The sequence below is a fragment of the Natator depressus genome, chromosome 6 (genome assembly GCF_965152275.1).
Source record: "Natator depressus isolate rNatDep1 chromosome 6, rNatDep2.hap1, whole genome shotgun sequence".
In the NCBI taxonomy this organism is placed as follows: Eukaryota; Metazoa; Chordata; order Testudines; family Cheloniidae; genus Natator; species Natator depressus.
Window position 1 is genome coordinate 64,096,325 of NC_134239.1, and position 26,173 is coordinate 64,122,497.

Sequence of the window (26,173 nt, forward strand, 5' to 3'; positions counted from 1 at the left end):
AGTGGCATCCAGTCAGTGTAGGTGGCTGGCCCTCCCCTCGAGTGCAGTGGTTATTCTGGAGGCATGTTGGGGCAGAATGGGGCATGTCAGGTTACACTGTGCTGTGGCACTCCTAGGCTAATGGAACACCCCCTGAAAGTCATTCCAGATTGTACAAGTTAGAAAATCCCTGAGGCTGCTCTTGCTTGTGCCAGGAGAGGAACTGGCCCCTGGCTGCCTTAAAGGTCACAGGTCAAAAGGCCACCTATGACTCTCCTCTTTCTTCAGGCACACAAGTAGAGCTGAGACATGCCTGAACTTGTGGCCCATAGTTAGTTCATACAGTTTTTCAATCACTTCGGGATCCTTTGGATAAAAGAGACTAATATTATTCTACCCAGCACAAAGAGAGGCCAAACCTTTTTATATCAGCTTTTTCCTCCCCTGATGTGACTCTGAAATTTGCTGAGGAGCTGGGAACCCCTTTCCAAATAAGCATAGACAAATCTCTATACTTGCCCACATCTTGTCACCTTAATAGCCCTTAAAAAAACAACCCACCCAGTTATTTTAAAGCAATAATAAATACAGTATGTCTCCTGCCTGATCACAAGTCTTCCACTTTGTCTTGATCAGTGCTTCTTTATATGCCTGAAAATTGCAGTAATAAGCCACTGTCACAGTAGTAACACTCTGTAAGGAACAAAATAGTCAGCACTTAGAATAGTTGTAAACAATGGCAATAAATGTGTGGGGAAAGAATGGCAACAGTTTAAGTAATAGTCATAAAACAATGGTAATAAATGCTGTAATAAACATAGAGCTAGTAAGTCATGGGAAGAAGTCAGTTATTTCCCCTAGGTCCTGGGGTGGATTCAGTCTAAATGTGGCCTTGATTAGCCAAAAATGTCAGGCCCCATTCCTGAGGATGGAATTTGGTCTGAAATGTGAGAGTCTGAATTGGCCGATGTTTGTCATTGCCACAAACTTGAGTGGCGGGGCTATGGAGGAGCAGATCAGCCCAAATCTGTCATTCCCAGAACATGGCAGAGGCTGGAGCTAGAATTCGTGGGCTCATGCTGGATGGGTGGGGTGGATCTCACAGTCTTTGCTCGTGTAGCAAAGAAAATTCAAAGTCTTGGATGGAGGAGATAGTGCCCTGACCTAATGGTTTTATGAAATCTTGATACATTACCTCATAAGAGGAAGGTCTGGGAGAGTAGCCTATTGCTACTAAATTAGCAGTGGCTGGGAATACTGTGGCTGCAGCATTCTCAGACCCGGAAGGAAGGGGGAGCACCCCATTTCACTTAACAGAGACTCCTCTGGCTTGATGAGCTTTGAAAAAATGGTTGTTGCAAGGGCCTTCATGAAGAGGTAAGTTGCGTGGGGGGAATCCATAAGGCTTTGATAAACCACCCCCTCCACTAGGGAAGAGCTCATGTAGAGTACATTATTATTGCTTTGCATTAGCAGTGCTGTTGGTATATAATTCAGATTTTCAGGTTCCGTTCTTTTCTCATCTCAACCTTTTATTTGTAACTACTATAAATAGCCACACATTCCACATCAGAACACCAAACTGGAATTCTGGCACAAACCGAGCTGAGTTCAAAGGTTACAAGCAAAACATACATGGTGAGCTGCAGGAGAAAACAGATTCTTAGAGTCGTGGGAATGAATCCTTGTTCTCCTGGGGTGTAAGAAATCCTGGCACAAGTTCACCCTAGGCTAAATCTTGGCTCTTAGTGAGTGAATAGATTTGTGTGCTTGTCATGCAAGTAAAGTTAGACGAGAGAGTGTTTTTCATTCAAAGAAATTTAAACCTCCTCATCCCCTAGCATTTTTTTGTGGTTTCAGATTTTATGCTGGCTTCTAGTGATACAAATTCAAATTTTGATACAACCTTCCATTTGGCAACACTGTAATATCTTGATCCTGATATTTTCCTGGTAGTGTAGGGGAATCATTTTCCATTGCCAAGCAGAGATGTTAGTGGTTGAAAGAGAAGCCATTGCCCGTGGGCAGATCTTTAACAAATAATGACAGTGCTTTCCCTTCTCTAGGGCCTGGCATCCAAGGATCTCAAAGTGCTTTACAAACCCCAACCATTGAAACCTCCCAACTATGCTGTGTAGATACTGTGACGTACCAGGGTACAATCCAGACTAATGAGTAGCTGTGTCACCCCTACCCTCTAACCTGGGGTGCCCTTTACAATGCTTTGCTGCTGTAGCGTCCAGCCTGGACTGCTCACAAACAACCTCCAGCCTGCAAGTCACTCCCAGCAATGTCTGTGTGTGTGCTGCAGCCAGCCAGCCACATCTTGGCATTTACCAGCCTAGGTTATAATGCAAGGTGACCCCAAAACACTCCAGGTCCTAGATTTTCCCCCAGAAGCATATGTCCTGTACTACCCAGCCCAGCCCTCTCCTGGACAATACAAATTTATCTATAGTCTGTTATTTCTTTAATAGAAATAATATGTACATAACTTGAAACCCCCAATGGAGTTTCCCAATCACTTCAGTTTAAACACACTACATTAGATAAAACAATAAAACAAGTTTATTAACTACAAAGAGATACACTTTAAGTGAGTACAAGTAACGAGGTATAAAAATCAGAAATGTTTACAAGAAAATAAAGTTAAAACACTACTGGTGCCTGGCTTAAAAGCTATTTCAGATTCAAGCAGTTTCTCAGCATATGCTTTCAGCAGTCTTACTGATCAAACTTCATAGGTCAGGACCCCTTCTTTCATAGTTCAACGAATGCTTCCTTTGTTGCTTCTGGTGCTGTGAATGTGATGGGCAGAGAAAGAGAGGGAGGGTGCCTTGGGATGTTTGTCCTTTTAGTGTCAGTCCTCCTTTTGAAAAATATTTCCAGCTAGGTACCAGGAGAAAAAAGGTCTATATGGCAGGATGTTCCCTGCTGCTTTTTTCTCACCTGTTTGAGCTTCCTTTATCTCCCCTTCCTGCTTGATGACTGTTTACTGCTTAAATCAAATTACGCAGAGCACACATTCCTTTGTGTGAGACAGATCAATTTGCCAACCAGAGGCTTGGTCTACACTATAGAGTTAGGTCGACGTAAGGCAGCTTACATTGACCTAACTCTGTAAGTGTTTACAGTAAAATGCAGCTCCCACTGGAGTAACTAACCCACTAAACCGCCTTAATAACTCCACCTCCGTGAGAGGCATAGCACTTAGGTCGATGTAGTTAGCTCAAGGCAGTATCAGTGTAGACACTGAATTGCTTCCATCGACCGTTGCGGCCTTTCAGATGCCATTCCACAATGCCCAACCAGACAGTTAAATTGGTGCAAGCATTCCTGGTGAGGACGTGCACTGCTGACACAAGGAGCCTGGTATGGACGTGCAAAAGGGATTTAATGACTGCAATGGCTGTACGTCGACATAACTTAGGTCCACTTAATTTTGTAGTGTAGACTGGTCCTCAGTTTGGAACATGTGTTAATAACACCATACAGTGGAATCTTATAACTTCAAAAAAAATGTTGCCACACATATTTTATCAGGACAATAATGAACAGCGAATTATGAGTTTTCAAATGATACCTTACATGACCTATTTTGTACAAAGATGATTACAATGGTGTGTAGCGTGTGGATGCAGGGGTACATTCTGTCACAGATACTTATTGTCCCTGTTCTACACAGGGATAAACAGACTTTATTCAACTCGCTGAAGATCACACAGCAAGTCAGTGGCAAATCCAGTAGTCCTGAGACCCTGTCCCTTGCTTGAACCACTAGACCTCATTCACTCCTAGTATTGTCGCTCAGACTGCAGTACTGTCAGTGTCTTTTTCTTTTTAGTAGTGACTGAACTTTTATCCTGTTGTCCTTCTTAACCCCATTGAGCTCAGCAGAGGTTCCCATGGTAGGCAGGCAGTGTGGTGGTTGCAACCCCCTGTGCCACACTCGGCTGTTTTTCTTTGGGAAATTCCAGGCATCTCTCGCAAAGGGCTGCTGTGTATTGTATCTGGTTTGAATGTTTGCCCTCCCATGTTTCAGATGTGCCTCTGTGCACTATGATGCAGACCTGCCAGCAACCAGCATCATCATCACCTTTCACAACGAGGCTCGCTCCACCCTGCTCCGCACAGTGAAGAGGTAGGTACCAGTGGGAGAAACGGCTCTTAACCCGCAGGAAATTGTTTGGTTGCTGGTCCCGGATCTGAGATGGCTCCTTGCAGTAAAGAGCAGGGTGGAAAAGTCCCCAAATGCAATGGCCCCCCCCCCTCCAGGTGGTTTTTGATCTGACCATGAGCTCAGCAACCGGCAAGAGGCCAGGAGGTTGGCCAGGTGTACGTGTCTGCAAGGGTCATGCAGGGAACTGTGTGTGTCAGGGGGGCAGTTAGACAGGGAGTTTGAGGGAATTGTTAGCAGCAGGGAGGAGGCTGTTTGGGTTAGGCCCACAAACACTTTCAAGGGGCATCCAGGCAGGGAGTGTGAGGGAAGCTGAAGGGAAAACAGACTATTGGAGGTGCTTTCAGGAGGGAGATAAAGAAGTTGCGGGGGGGGGGGGGGGGGCAGTCTCAGAGAAGAATCAGCAGCTAGATCCTAGCTGGGTCATATATTGTAGTAGTGGTTCACACTGGGATGCAGCAGGAGTCTATTTAATGGGAGGAGGGCGGTGCACCGATGGCATGTCTGAGTGTTTGGAGTGAAAGGTGATGGCATTGAAGTCTGATGGAGACTAGGCCCCTGTCACCTGATACAACACTTGGAATCGCTCACTGATGGAACAGCACTCGAGTCCATGGCAAATCCCTGGCTAGGCTTGTGTGCACAGCCCCTGCCAACCAGAAGCACCCCAGTCTAACAATATATGTGGCTCTCTCCCCTCAGTCACAGTGGTAGCCAAAAACAAACAGGTGCATCAGGTGGGGTGGCTCTGAGTGTGGGAGTAGCCCCAAGCAGGTGGGAGCATGAAAATATCTGCTGCTATTCATACAGCAAAGAAATATTTCCACCAGCTCCTTTCCTTCCCCAAATCCCTTTCTCTGCTGCAGAGCCCAGACAGGTTTTCTGCCTTTATTTTTCCAGAGACTGTGTCCTCTGCCCTCTCTGAGATACCAAATACTCACTCAAAAGCTCCCTGAAGCAGGCAACCAGCCCAGGGAAAAGCCTCCCTCTCCTGTGGAGACTGGCCGAAGAGAAAGAACAGCTCAGCTGGAAGGTTCAGCTAAGGGTACCTGTAGCAGGAATGCAGCATTCATTGGCACTCGTTCTCTCACTGAGTCCCAAGGGCTTGCAGAAGTTTGCTTTGTGAATAAATAACAGACTCTTTCAAGTGTGCCGGAGTTGGACTTATGGATAGAAGGCTGGCTTTCTAAGTCTCTTCCCAGTTTGGGGCCACCTGCTTTCCAGAGGTCTGAATGTGCCAGGCTGGGCATGAGTTATTGCTGTGTGTGTAATTGCTGCTGAGTTCGCCTACCCAGGCAGTACACCCACCACTGTGTCATTACGGTAAAGCACTTTGGGATATATCAAGTATGAAAGAGACTCTTCTAGTCTATTTATCACTTGTTGTGAGTCTGCAGAGGACCACAGTGATATTAAGCAAGGGGAAGCATAAAATTGTATCAGCTACTTTTTTTTTATGGCATCTGGTCAGGCTTCCAGAACAGCTTTAGGTTTAAAATTGCAGCAGGTGTGCGGGGCCCAGGATGACAATTAGAGCTTGATTGGTTAGATAACTAATCAAAATTAACCATGCAAGGAGCACCGGTTGAAAGTTCTATGTAATTACATGGTTATAACAGAGTACTTATTTTTTCCTAAACAGAACTTAAGGGATTTTAGTTGCACTTTGGGGATGATGAATGAGGAACTGGGAATGAAGGAGAATAACTGATGAAAATAAATGACAATAAGGACATTTTTAAAAGCAGCCATTGGGTTGGGTACCAAACTTGCCATTTTGGGCCTGATTTTCAGAGGTGCTGAGAACTTGCACTTACAGTTGACATTCATGGGAGCTGTGGATGCTCAAAACCTCTGAAAATAGGGCCCAGATATCTCAAGTTGGGCATCCAAAATGGTGGCTGCTTTTTAAAATTTCAGCTATGCACTAGCTAGTTTTAAGAAGAACTACACAAGGGTGGTACCACTAATTCGGCTGAGCCTGTGTGAGACGGGTGGGAGCCCTCCTGTAGACAAGGCTCCCACAGCCAGATGCATTTGTACCACATGGGTTTAAATTGTCTACACAGGGGATCCCATCAGGGCTAACACAGATTCATGTGAATCGGTGGCACTGATGGAAGGAATTTTTTCCTAAAGTTCCCTAGCATAGAGAAGACTTTTGTGTGCATGGCCTTGTGATTTGTTTAGCAGGCAAATGCTGCTGGTTCAAGGCGTACAACATGTTTAGGCCACAAGGATTTGTTTTCAGCTTAGAGGTAGCTGAGGAGGAAGATACAAAGTCTGATGCTTGGATAAAGAGACCAAACAAGAGACTAAACGAGAGAGGGAATGCAGAAAAGAATTAGAAATAGCCTGGATGCCAGCAGCTATTAAAGTAGCATCTTAAACAGCTTGCCTGCTGGCATCCTTTGATGTGCAGGAGATATCTGTGCTGGTCTGCTTGACATCTATTGCTTTGCAGGAGACAGTTGTCACTCATGAACTGTTTTCTCACTTGACATGCCCTGCTCTGCAGGAGATGGCTATCATTCATGGACTGCTTGCCTGCTTGATATCTCTGCCTTGCTAGTCATTAAGTGAAATTACCAGTTTCTGCCATGCTGGCCGCTCTCACTGACACAATGAGGCCTTATATGGAGGGAAGACAACAGCTGTGTTGTCTATATTTTATTTATTGATTTTTAGGGTGTGTGGATACCATTTGTCTGTGAATACAAATGTATGGATGTACATTTGCTGTGTAAGATAACAGGGCTGTCAGTAGTTCAGTGCCCATGCTAAGTGATTGTGTAAATTCTGGTGGAAACAATGCTGTAGAATACAAACGTATTTTGTGCAGCACCTTTCATACAAGCTGCATCCCAATATGCTTTGGCAAATTCAATAAATAAGGACAGATAAAGAGAGAAATTCAGAGTAAAAGAAGAAAGGGTTGTATTTTCTGGTGAGATTTGAAATGAAATGGAGAGTCTGTGAGCCAGAGAGAGATAAAAAGGAGGATTATATAGATGGTCAGATCTGCAGAGGAGAAGACTCTCATGTCAGCATTGCTGATACATCCATGATGAGGCAGCGAGAGGACACTGATGCTGAATAAACAGAGGGAGCAATGAGAGGAGTAGAGAGACAAGAAATGCATCGGGGGGGAGGGGGGAGAACAGACTGAAGTTGGTCCATGTTTCAGACACAAGGAAATTTAGAACTGGATTTTGGAATAGTAGTAATGTTTAGCTCTTTTATAGCACCTTAAGAACGTAAAAACGGCCATACTGGGTCAGACCAAAGGTCTGTCAAGCCCAGCATCCCGTCCCCGGCCAGCGGCAGGTGTCCCAAAGGGAATGAACATGGATCAAGTGATCCATGCCCTGTCACCCAATCCCAGCTTCTGGCAAACAGAAGCTAGGGACACCATTCCTGCCCATGCTGGCTAATAGCCATTGATGGACCTATCTTCCATGAATCTATCTAGCCCCCTTTTGAACCTTACATCTGAATTAACATTAACTAATTTTCATGGCACTCTTGTGAGGAAGAGACATATTATTCCCTGTTATCTACACTGGGGAAATATTGGAAGTGTTATAATCCCCATTTTGGAGATGGAGAAAATTATACACAGAGAAGTTAAGTGTCTTGCTGGAGGCCACACAATAGGTTAGTCGCAGAACTAAAATTAGAACTCAGGAATTCCTGACTCCCAGCCCTATTTGCAGGCCACTAGACCATAGTACCTCTAATGAGGAAATCAGTGGAAGTGTTGATGAAAAGGGTGTGATGTGTTTGTTTCCTTTTGCACGTGTTGGAGTCTGGAGATCTGGAACTTGTGGACAAAAGCATTGTGGAAGTTGTAGTCATATAGGTGAGAGGAGGAGAATGCAAAGACAAGGATTTCAGAAGAGGTGGGATCAGGGAATACGCAGGCAACACTGTAGAGGAGGCAGGAAAATTTAGATGATAGGCGGGGTTAGACCAGTCTTGTTAAATATTTTCTCTAACAAAGTGGTAAACTGCCTGGGGCTGGTTCTCCACTGACTTTCGGCTTGTGGTCACTGACACCTACGAAGAGAAGGTACAAAATGGAACCGTTTTGATTTGGGTGCATTTTACACTCACTTTACACAGCTGTGAATTACTACACAAAGCACAAGGTAGTCCTGTACATGAAACTTGCAAATGACAGTGATGTGGGAGAAGTTGCAATCATCAGAGAAAACAGAAAAGTAATGCTATGGGACCCAGAGAGGGCTGAGATGTGAACCAGATGTAGCAAATGAGATCTGGCTTGCAAAAATGCAGGCTGAGACATCTAGGGAAATACAAGCTGAAACACAAATATTCATGGGCGGGCATGTGGAAACATAACTCTGAAATAGAGTGGGGTGAGATAGTGAACAGCAAAGCGGTTATGTGTTTGCAGGGTGAGATAGCAGTAAAAAAACCACGGCAACATTAGGCTCTGTTAGCCTAGATGTGGTGGTTTTTAAATAATAATTTCACACTCCTCTCCTCTTTATGGCCCAGATCCGGCAAGGTACTTGAGTAGGTGCTTAACTTTAAGCACATGATTAGTCCCATTGAAGACTGGGAGTTTGTTTCCTGCTTAGGGGGCATTATGGAAGAAGGCCTGAGTGGGCAGAGGAAGCAAAGTGGTTGGTGAGGCCCGCATTGTTGACAGAGAAAAGGAGGTAAAGGGAGGCATAAGGAACGATGTAGATCCAATTGGAGCTGCGCAGGGACTTGAAGGTGAGGATGAGAAGTTTGAACTGGCTGTGGGGAGTAACGAGGTGCTAGGGGAGGGATTTGAAGAGGCGAGGGAGATGGTTGGATTGACAGGTGAGGAAGATAATTTTAGCAGTTGCATTTTGGACAGATGGGAGGGACTTAGGAAAGCCAGAGTGTTCTCTACACCTCCCTACCAGAAAGATATTGACAAGTTAGAAAGTGATCAAAGAACTGCAAAAATCATTATTAGCGCTTGAGAGAATGGCTTATGAGGACAGATTAAAAGAACTTTGGTAAATTCGTACATCTGAACTGAACAATGATGACTAACCCTGATCCCCAAGCGTGGTAGAGCCCCTCATTCCTCCATCTGCAGAGGGTTGGCGACTCTCCCTAGGACAATGGGGCCTGACTGCCTTGTGCACAGTGCTTCCATCTAGTGGCTGGATGGGGTCCTGGTCCATGACTGCATCTCCTATGTGCGATGATAATACAAATAATAAATAATAACAACTACCACCCATGGAATATTATAATATATAACAGGACCAACAAAGAAAGATAAACAACACTTTATTTCCAGAAAGGATGGGTAAACTAAAAGAAGGGCAAGGGACCAGGCAAAGGAGACAAGGATATCAAATAAACAAGTAACTAATCAATCCTGCAACACTGAAATCCCACAAACTAAGGGAATCTTTGGAGAGAGCCCTCCAAATTCTCCCCACAGCTTTATCTGGGTGCTGGAGTCAGAGCTCAGAGTGAGGGGTTAGTGTCAGTGACATAGCTACAATGGTGCAAGTGGTGCAGTCGCACCAGGACCCACAAGGTTATGGAGGCCCAACCAGGCAGACTGTTGCTCCAGCACTGCATCTGGCACATGGGGTTGCAACGCCACTTGCTTAAATTTGGCCCCACCTTCCCTCCAGCACTGCTCAAGTTTAGTCAGGACAGGGGTTGGCCGGGCCAAATTCAAGTGAGTGATGTTGCCACTCGACAATGGGGTCACAGAGCCACTCAGGTGTGATCCGGCTGCGTCTCTATCATGATACTCCAAACCTGAGTAATGTTATGACCCCGTGTGCCTGGTCACATCATTACTCATCACTCAACTTTGACCCGTACCGTGTGAATGCTGGGCGGGTGATGGGAGCCAGCATTGCTGCTGAGTGGCCAGGTTTGGGAGGAGCTGCCCTTGCCCAGGATGGGAACAGAGCGCTGAGTCAGCGGGGGTGCCAGTGAGTGGCCAGGAAGATCCTGGGGGTGGTGGGTGAGGGGCAGGGGCAAGTGGTTGAGGGAGTGTTGGGGCGGGGGTGTGAAATTAAAAATGGGAACATTTTGGCTGAATATCAGGAAAAGCTGAGTGACAGTTAAACTTATAGGGCTGTGGAACTGTCTCACCCAAGTGATGTGACAGAAGTCCTGTCATGTGGGAGTTTGGATATACAGTACATAGGGCAAAGCACTAGAAAATGTTCTGCCGGCAGCAATCCTGCCCAGGTCACTGTACGACCGAATAACTAACCCTCAGCAGGGCTCTTTACCTCTTATAGGTATGGAAGGAGAGAGGCAGTGCAGTATCTAGCGGGATGCGCAGTATCACAGGTACTGGGCTGACTGCATCTCCGACGCCTCCTAACCTTGTTGAGTGCATCCCGCCCGGTCCCAGACCTCTAGCCATCACCTCCCTCTGAGTGGAATCGTGATTCTCACATTCTCAGACCGGGCCCTGGGTTGCGGCCCCCTGATATTAACTGTGATTACTTCAGCAGGTCCGACTTTTGTCCAGACCCAGCAATTCTCCTCCCTTCTCTGGAGCAATGGCAATGGTAATCAGTGACCAAACAGATTCCTTAAAGCAAAGTATTAGCTGTTTAGAACTAAAGCATTTCAGAGGAAAAGAGATTTTAAAGCAATAAAATTAAGCTTATTTTCCCTAAGGCTTACTGGTCCCTGGATGTGGGGAGCCCTGTGTCAGCCTGTCTCCCTAGACAGCTGTTGACAAGTGACTCCCTCTTCTCTCCCTGGGAAGCGCTGCTTAACTTTTGCCCTGTAGTTTTTCAAGTGTATGTTGGGGTGTCTTTATCTAGATCTATTGTGTTTCTTTGTGGTTTGCTGTTCCCACAGCCCCCTGTTAAGTTAGATCAATAAAGTCATACAAGAAATTCTAATAAACCACCATCTTCTACAGTAAGTTTACCTCACTCAACAGGTCATGGACAGTATTCATACCATTATCACATATCAGTATTCCCAAAATAAATAAAAATACAGCTTCTTGTCCATCACACCCGGGTTTAGGGTGACCAGACAGCAAGGGTGAAAAATCAGGATGGAGGTGGTGGGTAATAGGTGCCTATGTAAGACAAAGCCCTGAATATTGGGACTGTCTCTGTAAAATTGGGACATCTGGTCCCCCTACTCAGGTTACAAACAGTACAAGCAAAAGCCTTTGTTTAATAATGATGAGGTCCTTCTTTCCTTCTTGGATTCCTGCAGTGTTATAAACCGCACCCCTGCCAATCTCATTCAGGAGATCATTTTAGTGGATGACTTCAGCTCAGATCGTAAGTATCAATCCTCCCTCTCTTTCTTTTGCTTTTCTCTCTCATTTTCTCCTTCACTCACTCTGTTCTCTTTCCCTCCCTCTCAAAGATTCTCTCTCTTGCTCACTTGCCAGTTGGCGAAAGAAGAAAGAACAAGGAAAGGAGAGAGGCTTTTCTGCACCTAGTTTAGCTTTCACCCATGGCAAAAAGGCTGTGTTTTCCTCTTTCCTGTTCTCCTTGTGTGAGGTTGGTAGTTCTGGCCAGGTTGCCAGAGTACCCAGTCTGGTCCCATTAACCACCTTTTTATGTGGTGTTTAGCCCAAATATGGTGAGTGGTGTAGGCCAGTAGTGTCTGATGATATGGGTTAGAGCAGTGGTTCTCAACCTTTTTATTATTGTGGGCCGCATATGCCCAGCGCCCCAGCCCACACCCAGAGACTCCTCCACAGAGTGGGGCCAGGAGCGTACTCCGCTGCAGGGCTGAGTGGAAGGGCAGCCCCAGACCCCGCCGTTGCACAGGGCAGCCTGGCAGCCTGGACCCAGCCATGCAGGCCCTGTGGCCTTTAGCACACAGCTAGGCCGCAGCTATGTGCTAATTGGGCCACATGCGACCTGCGGGCAGCAGGTTGAGAACCACTGTGTTAGAGAGAGAGACCACAGAGAACTGTTGCAAACTCTCATGTTCTACAGACAGACTGGCTTTTGCCCTAGGCCCAGGCTGGGATCATCATGTAGCTAGGGCACCCCTGGGGGTAGTTCTGGGTGAGATTTTGCTTCAAGAGGCACCCGACTTCCTCCAGCAACCTGGTGCCAAGCAGGAGTGTATGCTGCATGATCCTGGCTAGCTCCACAGACTGTGGCTCCGCCATGCCACCTTTTGGGTAATTCATTCCCCTAAAGGCACTAGGAGATAGTAATCTATGCACTCCCCTGAGCACAGGGCTTGCATTTGTTCCTGGCTGTTGTATAATGGGGTTGGGGTACAAGGGGCTCCACAATGGCCCAGGACAATCTAGCACCATGTTTATTATAATAATTAATTACATCTTCAGACTATTATTAGTTTTTTATAGCATTTTGTAGTGAATGTCTGCAGTGCCCCTGTGAGTTAAGGAAGTGATACTGGCTGCATTTTACATATAAATAGCTTTGCCCAAAATTTTCAAAAAGCGGCCACTGAGTTTGGGTGCCTGAGTTCCTGGGTGCCAGCCTGAGACTCCCAGAGCCTGATTTTGAGAAGCGCTGAGCACCCACAATTCCAATGGGAGGCAATGGGAGCTGTGGGGCTCAGCACCTCTGAAAAGCAGGTCCTAAGTGTCTCAAGTTGAGCACCTGACAATTCAAACCCAGACTCCATTGCCACTTTTGCAAATGTTGGCCTTGAGCAACTTGAGGCCAGATTTTCAAAAGAGCTCAGCCAGAAACTCCCATTTAGGCCTCTAAATAAATGGCAAGATTATCAAAAGTGTCCATCTCCCAGATGTTCCCATTATTCTCAACGGTAGCTCTAGGGTGCTGAGCACTTCTGCAAATCTGGCCCTTGGCGCCTCGGTTTCCCCAACGACACAGATAGGTTAGGGTCAGAACTAGGACTTGGATTTCTGGGCCCACTCTTCTTACATTCCTGGCGGGTGAATAACCTGAAAAGAGATTCTTGCATTCACCTGAAATGGACCTGTCCAGTGCTGGGACACAGTCTTCCCTTGTGACGTCCAGCAATATCTCAATAGTTCTTTACTCAAGAGCTCCTGCCACTACATTTGAATGATACAGCAGCTGCCAAGCTGCCCACAGAAAAGCAATATTTCAGATTGTGTGTCCTTGAAAATGGAAAAAGAGATGCCAAGAGAAGCACTTTGGCTGGTGGCCTTAGCGTCTCTCTCCAGAGCACTGAGGCTGTGGGAGGATGATGGCAAGCAAAGGGCTCTGCAAGATGTAGAAAAGTGCATGGGATAAAAGAGCTGCTTGTGGGGGGAGGGAGGTGGAGAGGGCTCAGGGGAAATGGGCTTGTGATGGAAACTTTTGCCCCAGTGATATCTGTTAGAGCAGGACTTGCCAAAGTGTGGCCTGTGGTCCAAATGTATCCCACAGAGTTCTAGAGCAGTGGTTCCCTAACTTTAACAACCTGTGAACCCCTTTCAATAAAATGTCAAGTCTCACGTACCCCATCCTAAAAAGGAATATTTCCAGGGATTTTCTCCTTTACCTGAGTATAAATTATAAAAGCAGTGATCTTGAAAATATAAAATTGGTTTTTATGACATGCTTGTACACTCTATTTATTATTAATTATTATTTATGATTACAGTATTTTTATTACATTATGAAAATGGCAACACGCTTCCAAGATCTCACTTTCATAGCTTGTTTCACTTTGAATGAGCCTGTTATAAGCCAAGGTTCCTATGTTTCATCAAGGAGTATCAGATGTGAAACAGCATGAAGGTATTTAAGAAGCCAACTCAAAGAGTTCCTCCTACACAAGCATTCAGGTCTTGAGCAGTTCAGGCAAACAACGCACGTTACAACAAAGCTTAAACTTGTTTTTCATAATAATTTTAAAAACAATACGAGCTGCCTGTTTAATTTTAAAAACAGCAAAAAATATCCACCTCCATTTCCATTCCTTATAAGGAGTCTTGAAGTTTAAATCTCCTGAGTGTGATAGATATGCTTGCTTTGATCTGCTTAGCTCTTGGAAGTCCAGGGGCTCCGGGCTGCTGGCCCTGTGCTGCCCAGGGTCCCTATGGACAGCTCTGTTCGCCATTAGGGAATTTTTTCCCAAGAACCCCCTGTAACATTTCGCAACCCCCCAGGGGTTCATGAACCCCACTGTTCTAGAGGGAGCCCTGTGCCTTATCTCCTCTTTCATGTGGAGATGTGGCCTTCTGAGCCTACATGGCCCAGCATGCATTGCTCCACCGTGAGCTGAGCAGAAGGTCCCTCTTACCAGATGCAGTCTGGGATGGTTCTGTAATGTACTTCATTTAATGCAAATTAGGTGTGATGTGGGCTCCCAGCAAGTTACCAGTTGGACATCCCTATATTAGACAGTGGAAAAGTGTCCCCAAGAAAGATGATTGAATCACTATGGCTTGGATTAATTAAAACTATCTCAGAGAACAGATTGTAGGGAACAACCTTGCATGATCTCATGGGTGGAGGAAATGCACTAGATCACCTAATAGAATAGGTCTCTTTCCTCCCTAGCTTCTTGGATTCTCTGCACTTGCTCCCTGATGTCCCTCAGTTTCTCCTGCTCTCAATTCTACAACCTACAGCATATGCCCCTTTGTTCTTCTGCAGTGCTGATCTCGAACTGGCTGCAGCCTCAGCCTTTCAGCGCATCTGGGGAGCTTTGGCTCAGCTGCCAGGGAGGAGGACTGTCAAGTGAGATCTCTTGGGTACACTTTAGACAATGGGATTAAGGTATCAGGTTGATTAAAGTGATATTAAGTGAAAGCAGCACTTTCCCTGCATAGAGACACATGACAGCAGTTAACTGGAGCTCTCCACGGAAGCCAAATAATTCATGCATTTGTGCCAAATGTTTTCTTCTTTCCTAAGCTGAGGACTGCCAGCTCCTTACCAAGATCCCAAAGATCAAGTGTCTACGCAACAGTCGGCGAGAAGGTGAGTGTGGAAAACTTTGCAGGTACCATCTGCTCGCAAAGTCACCCCTTCTGCCCTCCACTCCCGTAGATGGTATTTCTCATGGTTACAATTCATACTTGCAATACAGGTGAAGCTTTTATTTCCCAATCTGGAGGCTTTGGCAGAGCGAACCTGGGTTATCAATCCTCATACTTCAGGGCATTTGTTGTTGTTTTAAATATTTACGTTATAGTAGTGCCCACAGTCCCCAGTCAGGCTCAGGACCCCATTGTGCTAGAAACATATAGGTAGACATGGTTCCTGACCTGAGAGAAGAAGACAATCAAATATACATTATATATACACACACACAGTTGGGGAAAGCTAATATTTCATATATATAATACACCTACAAAACGAAATGTTGACTTTCCCTAGCTGTCCTAACAGCTGTCCTTCCGCACAGCCATTTTGTGCTGTCTGATTTCTTATAGCCATCACAGCACAAGTGGGTCTTGAGAAGGGATTTGAAGGAGGTGAGGGTAGCAGCCTTACATGGCATCCCAAGCATCAGGGGGTGGTGTGGAAGATGGGGAAGCATTTGTGGGAGAGACTGGCATCATAAAAGAGAAGAGTGAAAAGCAGTGAGGGGCCCTGAAAGTCAGGACAAGAAGATGGAGCTCAGTACACTGGAAGGAGTGGGGGAGCTAGGTGAGAGATTGAGAAATGGGGGTGACTGAGCAGAGTGAAAGGCAAGGAAGGTGATTGTAGCAGCTGTGCTTTGGAGGGACTTGAGGGCAGTGATGTGAGTGTCAGGGAGGCTGAAGAGGAGGAGGTTCCAGTAATCAAGACTGGAGGTTTAGTGGTGTAGACAGGAAAAAAAAAAAGCCCATGCTCCCTAGCATGTCTCCTACTCCTGTGGTGGCATGGACCTGGCTAAGGCAGCTCTATGCCATCTGGGGAGGCCCCTCTGGTAGGGGTACGTTTATGAGCCATTTACACTGTTAGAGCAGTGTAAAGGGTCCAGCTTGCCCTGGAGAATCAGGCCCCCTGCACCAGTATAAATGGCTACACAAGGTGCAAGGCAGTGGAGAATTTTTATTTTTTCTAAGTTGTAGAAGTTCAGGGCTTTCCCTCCCTTATCTCCCCTTTCTTTTACTCTCTGGCCTTTCCACTGCCTTCCCCTCCTCTGCCTGTTCCTCCTCTTAGGGCTGATTCGCTCTCGAGTGCGAGGGGCCGAGGTGGCAACGGCTGAGATTCTCACCTTCCTGGACAGTCACTGTGAGGTGAACAGCGAGTGGCTGCAGCCGATGCTTCAGAGAGTGAAAGAGGTGAGACCCCTTCCCCACGTCATCTTTCTATCCCCACACAACTCCTGCCAGGATTTAGCTTCTTTTTTCCTGGCCCTGCCAGGCAGCTGATAGACAGCACCGTGCACACTGTGAGCTTCAGCATCGAGGGCAAGCACCCAAATGCCTCCTTGTCCAACTCAGATGTTTTTAAGAGGAGTACGGAGCCTAAAATATTCCGTGCAACTGGCACCTGCTGTGTATTACCAGGACTCTTACCGCAGGGCCCCAGCACTTTCCTGTTGTGGGGGCGGGGATGTTCATAGATGGCAGGGGAGATGTGTGAAAATCCTTGTGCTGCTGACTGCTACTTTAACCTTCCTGGATACCTCTTCCATGTCCCCTCACACGTAGACAACACACACAACCTCTGCACGGACTACTGCTCCCTTTCCACAACTCCCTTCCAACTGTTGAACCTCTCCCCTTCCCACCCCCCAAACCCTCCTGCTATTAACACCCTCTGCAACAAGCACCGGGCCCACAAAACCACTTCCCAACACAAAGTGCCTCCAGGGACTTTCTTTCTGAGGTTCATTGGAGAAAGGATTAACCCCAGGGCAGATAGAGTGGAATATCAGACAGCAGCGTTGGCAGCTCTCGCCCTGAATTCACCATGGGGTCGAAGGGAGGATGTGACAATGCTACAGTGAACCTGCAGGGAAAGAGCAGGGGGGTGCAGAGGGGGACTGATCTCTCTGCCACCTGCAAGTGCCGCATTCTCCATCTCTGAAGAAAGGAGCCCATGAAGTAATGGGGCCCAGGAGAGGAGTGGGAGGCACTTGCGCTGCTGCACATTTCATATGTCTGCTCAGTTTAGTATCAAGGGGAGGAAGAAGGTGAAACCTTAGAACTTCTTTTTAAGCCTGCTCAATAAATCCTCCATCTCAGTAGCCTGATATAAATGTCTACTTTACTTCTGCTCATAAAGTCAAGCTCCTGGCAGGAGCAGCAGCAGCAGCGCAGTGATGGTGTCTCTGCAGCTGGGTCTGAGTAGTTGTTAGCAGGGATGGATCTGAGCTGCAAAGTTTTTGGACCCTGATCCAACCTTTTTAGCGTTCTGGGCTGGCCTGAGCTCAGATTTTGGTTCAGCCCATTATAGATATAGGGCTCAGTTGCCATGTTCAGATCTAGGTCCAGGTTCAGATTCCAAACTTGCCCCAAATTTTGTAGCTGTTTCGGTCCGGGGGTTTGGTTCACACCTATCTCTAGCTGTGAGGAGGCTGGAATATCAGGCCACCTGGATAGATGGTAACAGAGCACAGCCCATAGAAGGGATGAACTCTGACACTGCTGTTGACAGCGCTCTTGCACGGGCAGAATTAACTCATGCCCGCTCTGTCGCTGTCGATGAAAAACCAAACAGCACACCCAGGCTCAAGGCCTGAATACAGGCCACAGCAGAAGGAACTTGTTCTGAGAATAAGTGGCTGTGTGATCAGAAGGCAAGAGGTAGTAGTGACAGACGGATGGCTAGGTACCTCCAGCGTTACCGACTCTCTCAATTTTATCGTGAGTGTGGAGATAGCTGGTGTTTTTCTTAAAGCCTCAGCTCCTGGAGTCAAGAATCTCAGCTTTCTTTTAATACAAAGTAATTTTCTAGCACCCATTGTTGCAGAGAATAGCTTGAAAATGTGACTGGAGTGCTCCCTGAAGGTTCAAAAACCAGAAGGCAAATAAAAAGCACCCAGTATTTCTTTCTTTATTTTAAAAATCTCATGATTTCCAAGCCTGTCTCATTATTCTCAGGGACTAGTCAATCATCATGAGTAAATACTGTCTCCACCTTTGTGGTTTATTAGTTGGCTATGTGGTTGTTTTGGGTTGGTAATGAGCATTTTTTTATTGTATTGGCCTTTTTGTTTTAAAAACATCGAAGGAATGGTGGATACTGATTCCTGCCTGTGTGACAAAGATATTAACATTTGAACTAGGACCCATGTCATGTGATTGGGGCCAGGAAATAAAGAGCTATCACTTACCAGTGCTCCTGTGTGCTAAACCCATATTACAAGAGGGCCCTTAGTTCCATTCCCCTGTGTCATAGATATGAAGTTGAGCTGACAGTTTCCCTATCTGTAGACATGTGCAGCAGCCATGGATTCGTTACCCAGCTGCCACACGGGAGGTAATGAAGGGTTGCAATGTAATATGCTGATTTATTTTTCCCTGTTGCTGTGTACATAGCCTCTTGTCTCTGATATCCTATTCTTTTGCCAGCCCCCCAAAAGAGGCCTGATTGTTCTCCCACTCTTCTGTTCTTACAGGATTATACCCGAGTGGTGAGTCCAATCATTGATGTGATCAGCCTGGATAATTTTGCCTACCTGGCAGCCTCAGCCGATCTGAGGGGAGGTGGGTAAGGCTAATAGCTGGGATAAGTTAGACCTGAGGGGGAGGAGATAGTGAGTGGCAGCAGTAACAGTGCTCTGCTCTTTCTGTCCTATGTGTTTTGCTCCTTGGAAGGACCAGCTCCAGTGGAGAAGAGGCCATGGAGCAACTTGGGGGTATGCAGAGAGGCTCTCCCCTCACTCTGTGTAACTGGCCCTGCATGTGGATGCTTCAGACACAAGTCAGTAGTTTTTTAGGACTGAAGATGGCTCTCTAGGAAAGATCTGCAGGCAGATTGCAGGCCAGGCAGGTATTCAGGAGATGTGCCAGAGTCTGAGCCTTACAATGCTCCAGACCAGAATTCCCAGCTCCCAGTGACACCCACAGGGCACCCAACCCAGCCCCTCCTGCTATTGCTGAGCCCTCCAGTAACCCTGCAGATGAGCGATCAGAATGCACCCTGCTTGCTCTCCAAACTCACCACACACACACCTGCCCATCCCAAAGCATGCAGGCCAACCCCTCTCGCAACCACTAACATCACCCATCACCTGATGGATAAATGATGCAAACAATCCCTCACCAGCTCATTAGCTCTCCTTCTACTCAGCAGTGCCTAAACCCACCAATAGGTCCCTCAGGTTAGGCCCCTAACCCAACCCCATTCCCCTGCTGCACCCTCTGCCTGCCTGCACCCTCTCCATGATTCCCCCAGACAAATGCCACCATCAGCTGTTGAAACCCACTGATATTGCAGATAGACTCCTGACAGCTGCACAGCCCTCCAGCCAGCACACTGTGCTAAGCAGACATCAGAGCTTCCTTCTATCCCTTGAAGAGCATCCCAAGGTCACTCCTCCCACAGTAGCCCCTGAAAAACAGTCTCAACTCTCTTCCTAGCTGCAAAACCCTTCCACAACCATCCCTCCAACGTCATCTGGCTCAACTCTCTCTGCCTTTCAACAGTGAATCCCACCTGCCAACACCTCCTCTCACCACCCTCCCTGCCTTTAGAACCCACCCAATTTGTGGGTGTCCATTACCTGGCAGCATTTTAAGAATTACCCTGAGCTCAATTCAGAAACGTGGGGCAACTCAACAAGTGATAGACTTGGGAAAACCAATGACAATGCACTGGAGCCTTTGTTCCCAGAAATACGCCGTCATCCCACCAAGAGTGCTGATTAAAACCTCATAACTTTGTCAGCCAAAGAGGCATAAGACACACTGACCAGACTGCACCAGCCTTGATTATCACCTCTCACCCTGACAACACACTCGAGAAGCTCTGGAAAGTAGTTGAGCACAGCCAAGTATTGCTAAGGGAGGGGAGAGCCTGGAGGGACTCCAAATGGTACAGCAACATGTTTACATTTTGATGCAACGTAGAAGGCTCTTGCTACTTTGGGGCATGTGTGGGGTCACCTTGGGACTTCTGCTCACTTGGGTCACTGGTGGCCTCATGCATTTGCAGGTCCAGTGTGCCCCGCTGCCTCCTGCTGGTTGATGTGCAGGATAGTACTTGCAAATCTGGTGTGGCACCTGCCACAGGCAGATGGGGCTGAGGGGGCAAAACAGGCACCCTCTCAACACCACCATACAACGAAGGTGTGGGTCTGTTTCCAAGGCTAGTGGAAACCTGTGTGTGCAAAACAATCACCAGGACCATCAAAAAAAAAAAAAAAAGGTGGTTTGCAGCATCCTGATAGTTTAGTTTGTTGTTCCCCTGATGCCCTTGCTGCAGATTTCCTGAGTATTCTAGTGGCTGGCATTGTACTCTTACTCTATTAGCATCCCTAGTGTTTCTTTTCTTCTCAGGGTTTGACTGGAGCCTTCACTTTAAGTGGGAGCAGATCCCTATAGAGCAGAAGATGTCCAGAACGGACCCAACCCAGTCCATAAGGTACCAGTCTCTGTTGGGCTTGTGCTGCCCTCTCTTTGAATGCCATTGTTAAGACTTCATCTTTGCATCAGGAATGCACAAGAACTTTCCTTGTGAGGACAAGATACCAACACCGTTGCTGCAGATGCTGTGTGAGGCATTTGTCCTGTGAGATGTTTGAAGCAGTCATGTGACATGGGTGAAAGCTGTAATTTATCAATTCGCTACTCCCTGAACAATGTAAGAAGTAGTGATTTTAAGTTAAACACATTTACAGACTGTTGCAGCCAGTTCAGTCTGTCTACTTATGTGACCCCTATCACTCTTGTATCTGAGTGCCTCACAAACTCATTAATTTATCCTCTTGACAGCTTGTGAGGTCTGGTTGTGCTATTATCCCCTCTTATGGATACAGAATTATGGCACAGAGGCTGAATGACTTGCCCAAGGTCACACAGGAAGTCAATGGGAGAGTCGGGAACCCAAACCCAGTCCAAGGGCTTAACTACAGAATCATCCTTCTTTCCCAGCTTTGAATGTTCAAGTTTTTCACTGAGATAGGGGTGAGGCACATAATGGCTTCTCTGTTGACCGGTGTAGTCACTAGGTGGTTCACTACTGTGTACAGAGCATTGAGAAAACTAAAGTGTGAAAAATGCTGACAAAATCCACAAATTCTTGTCTATTTAGACGGCAAGGTTCTTTAACTGTAGCACGTAGGAATTGGAAAGCATCCAATAAATAGTTTGTGAGCCCTGTAGTGGTCCTCCCTGTCTCTCATGTTTCTGAAACCATCAGAACAGCAGTGGATATATGTAGCTGAGCCTTAGTAACAGTCCAGCAGTTGTTTGGACCCCACTGTGCTCATGTGGTTCCTTCATATTGAGTATGTTATGCAAAGAGCAAAAGACACAACACGAACCTTCTAGTGATAGAATCTAACATGGGGAGGAAGGCGGGTGAAAGCAAAAGACTTGGAGCCAGGAGATTTGTGTTGTATTCCCACCTCTGCTGCAATCTCATCATGTGATTGAGGTGCGGAACTATGTCTGGCCCAATTTTCCCCATCTGTAAAATGGAGATAAGGATAATGGGGGTGGTGCATGTTTATGAGGCTTAATTAATGAATGTTTCTAAAGTGCCTTGTGATCTTCAGATGACAGATCCTGTGCAAGGACAAATTATTATTATTGTTTTGTTATGTATTTGCCCTTTCTTCCTTCTCTCCAGAACACCTGTCATAGCGGGAGGCATCTTTGTGATCGATAAGTCCTGGTTTAACCATCTGGGAAAATATGACACTCAGATGGACATCTGGGGAGGAGAGAATTTTGGTGAGTGGTGAAATTAGTCATTGCCCTCTCTTTCCCCCCACCATCTTCCTCCTCACACAGAAAGTGACGCCAGGAAATCTTTGTCAGACAAAATATGCTTTCCTGTGGGCATTTCATGTAATTAATATAATACTTGCATATAGATGGGATGCATTCCCAATCCACAAAAACACCCCACTCCAAAGATCTGTGTATCAATGTAAGGTTCTAGACATCAGACAACCACAGTGTCAGTCAGATCTATATTACTGGCTCATGTGTATATCAAAGATATAAGCTCTTCAAGGTAGGGACCATCTTTTTGTTGTATATGTGCACAGCACCTAACAGGACAGATCATGATCTTTGAGTGGGGCCTTCTAGGTGCTACAGAAATACACATAAATAACAATTACATGTGTGGTACTTAACATCAGATCTTCGGGAGAGATTCTCTTTTCTGTCCCACTCCACAAGTCTTCAAGTGGAACATCACCACCATTCAACCTTTCTATATACATCCCTTCTTCCCCTAGTAAAGGTGAGTTCTTATCCATGACAATTGCTTTGAAATGTAGTGTTCCTAGTATGTCAGGCCTCTTTGGGAGTGAAAGCTGGGTACAGATACTCATAATGAAGACTCTTAAACTGGGACCAAGCTCTAAAACCCTCTGAGGAATATCTCCCCAGGTACTGTTATTATTAGCAAAGCACTGAAATCTGTTTCTCCAATACTACCAAAGGTGACAATTGGAGGCATCTCTTTCTCCCAAACGAGATGATGCCATGTGCTGTAGAATCATCACATGTAAGTGAGGGTTAGAGACAGCAAGAGAACTGAAAAGAGGAGCACAGAGAAATCAAGTATTTGGGACTCGATTAAAATGAATTGCTGGTGAGGGAGAGTGAAATTAAAATAACTAATTTATTTGTCTTTCCTGTTAACTGAAATGAATCTGTACATATCTCTTTCTGTATTTCAATACCTCATGTCGTAATAAAACCACTCCCTCTGGCCTGACTCTCTGGAATTATAAAGTGATTTTGCTCACTATTTGAGCAGTTCCAAACATGGCTTGCCTGCAGTACATATTTCTTGGGATTACCTAAGGAGCTCAGAAGAGTACTTTCCATTAGGCGGAGGGAACCCTCTCTAAGACACACAGGAAATGATGATCTGTCAGAATTCAGACATGTGGCAGTAGGAGGATCATTAAGAATGTGATAAAGCTGCCACAAATTTATTGTGTTTGCATTATTAATTACATTGCAGATAAATTCCATTCAAAAGAATAATGCATCCCGTGCTTTCGGCTTCTGAAAGGATAAACTAGGAACGGGGAAAACAAAGTTGCGAGGTGGAGTCTTTGTTGTAAAGATCTGATGTCGGTTTACTCAATATGATATTTCTTCAGATTTCTGTAAACATCTGTTGGTGCCCATCTCATCAATTAAAATACAATATAAAACTCATTCCACCTTGACACATAAATTATATATCTATTAGATAATAGGAGGATAATAAAATAGAAAATGGTAATGGATATTTTTCATTTTTGTTTTGTTTATTGAAAACCAGGTTTTTGGTATATGACAAATCTTGATTTTTTTTATAAAATTTGTATTAAAAATGCCACATTTTTTCATGAAAAACAAAATATTTTACGACCAACCATTTTTTGTGGATTTTTTTTTAAAGGCCATTTTTTGACAAATTTCTTGTTTGAAAATTTCTTCCAGCTCTACTTGCGAGTGAGCAGGGTTAAAAAGGAGGCAGAGTGTGGGAGGCAAATGTATATCCAAAGGGATATGGTAAAAGGATGCTTCACTACACACTCCCCTACAGAGTCTTGTTCCAGCTAGGAGACAGGAGTAACTTGGTCCCTAGATGCAAGCACTCCAAGCAAGTTTTCTTGGCAGCGAGATATATTAGGTATGTGGGGTGTGTGATTCCCATCTTGAGGACACATACCCACGCTAGCTCTGATCAAGCTAACAATAGAGTGTAGCCATGGCAACATGAGCAGTGGGAGGGATTAGCCATGCTCAGTACATACACATCCAAGACTATAGGCATATACTTGGGGCTGCTAGCCACTCACGCAGTTGCAGCTACATTATTTTTAGCACACTACGTCGATCAAAGTTAGCGTGGGTATGTCTCCCGAAGCTAGGCATCACACTCTCCTCTCTAAGTGTAATTGTACCCTTAGTTGGTAAAAGTCTCTTAGGGGAAGTGGAGAAACTCACAGTGCTTGAGTCATCTAAAACTGCAAAGCACTTGGAAACATACAGTACATAACAATCCAACATATGCCCCAGGAGATGGGCTAAATCACCTAGTAGATCTTCTCCATCTCCAATTTCTATTCCATATTTGAAGGAAAGAAGTCAGAATAAAATGATGTATTGTTGTGTGAACTGCATCATCTTTTTGTCCTTTTCACCTGCCTTAAAGGATCCTGCTGCTTTATGGATATGGAATAGATACACTCTCTCTCTCTGTATTTGCATGTGTGTGCGTGTGCATGTCCATTTGTGTCCTTCCACCTCCACCTAAAATCAAGAACTGTCTTGAAACCCCTACATCAGGTTAACTGAACAAACTGGCTTCAGGATTTCACAATGGATATATTTGATATAGTTATTAGGATGCAACCTGGCCCAGAATGAGTCAGAACCTAGTTCCAGGAGTGAAAAAGCCAGTTGGACACAATGCCAAAAGAAATGTATAGCTTGGCTTTTTTCAAAGACCTTCCCTGCCTATGAGGCTGGGGAGCTTTCTTCTGCTGTTGTCTCTCAACTGATCCTTGTTGGGCACAGACTGTCTGGGATGTGTGAGAGGAATCAAAAGATAGCAGTGAAAATGTGACTTATTAACATTTTCTCCTTTATTCAGAGGCAGAAGTAGAAGCCATTTTAAAAACAAATAACCCACTCATGTTAAACAATCCTGCCCACTCCTTCCAAAGGAGCTGGACTGGCAACCTGGGGGTGGGAGGCCTGAAGTATGGTAGCCATGGGGCCTGCATGGCAGATTTCAGGCTGAAAGGATTTTTTTTTAACTTAATGTTGTATCTCCTGCCCCATGGCCTGAGGAAGACCCCAGGCAAGTAAAAATTTTGAAGGAGAATCTATATGACCTGAAGTCTGTGGAGGGTCCCATTGTTGTAGGGAATCTTATGCAATTCTTTCCAACTCCTTAGTTGATTTTTTTGCCTACTACCCTTCCTCTTTTGTTGCTTTCACCTCCACATCGAGTGCAAGTGGGGAACCCATCCAGTCTGGCACAGTGATTCAACCTAGGGGGGGAGACAGACAACTCATAATCCTTAACAAGGGCCTGTCTCTTCTGTGATGCAATGAACTTCTGCACATCAAAGTCCCCATGTTCCTACAATTCTTTAACAAAATGTTGAATTTGACTTCTGGATCAGTTGGGTTTCTGTCAGAAATGTGTGTGTGTGTGTGTTTGTCTCAAATAAACCGGACGGAATTCTGCTCTTGCGAGAGGTAACTGTGAGCTGCGGCCCAGTGTTTTCACTCCTCTACCATTTTTGGCAGAGCCAGGTGGGTTGGGAGCTTATAATGAGATGGTGTGAGACAACTGAAGCATTAATGTGAGATGTACTGCCACTGCTGGGATTCCAGGGGCCAGGAGAGAGAAGGCCAGGAGAGAGAAGGGATACAGTGTTTAGATGGGCAGTGGTGGCCAAACTTTGCCATGGCAAGGGGCCACAAGCGCCTGAGCTAAGCAGATATATTTAATTGGATATACATAAACCTGATCAGCTGGGTCATTGCCCTGAAATTAGAGGGAGAGAGCAACCCTGGCCCACACTTGGCAGCTGTGTACGATATGCTCTGTTTCAAAACTGTGCTCGAGTGATGTCAGTGGGGGCGTGGCAAAGGGAACAGGACTCCAGGCATGGACCTCTTAAGTAAACCAAAGGACCTCCCTGACTCCTCTTCTCTCTGTCATTTCCTATTCTCTCACACCTGTCCACCTTTTTCCTCAATCTGTTCCTTTTCTCCCATGTACCTACTCTTCCCTATAGACTTGGCACCCATTCTGACTTCTTCAGGGGTGTCTATTTTCCTGGGGCAGCCCCATCTCTTGTAGACAGGGCTCGTGGGCCACTGAAGTCCAGTGTCATGTCAGCAATATCTGTTGCCAGAAGCCATGCTAAGTGTCTGGCAGCCACAAGGCCCAGGATAAATGAGTAGGTCTCTTGCTAAAGGGATGGTCTCAGAGAGAGGAGAGGGACGTGAGGAAG

At 45.8% G+C, this 26,173-nt stretch overlaps 1 protein-coding gene across 1 annotated transcript in view; it reads left to right on the plus strand.

Annotated features, from left to right (window-relative positions):
• Window positions 1–26,173, plus strand: part of GALNT16 (polypeptide N-acetylgalactosaminyltransferase 16) — a 126,869-nt gene that overhangs the window by 74,577 nt on the left and 26,119 nt on the right. The window contains exons 3-9 of the mRNA XM_074955548.1: window positions 4,022–4,120; window positions 11,381–11,448; window positions 14,995–15,060; window positions 16,231–16,352; window positions 18,638–18,725; window positions 20,520–20,604; window positions 21,814–21,917. Of these exons, the coding sequence (XP_074811649.1) occupies window positions 4,022–4,120; window positions 11,381–11,448; window positions 14,995–15,060; window positions 16,231–16,352; window positions 18,638–18,725; window positions 20,520–20,604; window positions 21,814–21,917 (632 nt within the window). The remainder of the gene's footprint in view (window positions 1–4,021; window positions 4,121–11,380; window positions 11,449–14,994; window positions 15,061–16,230; window positions 16,353–18,637; window positions 18,726–20,519; window positions 20,605–21,813; window positions 21,918–26,173) is intronic.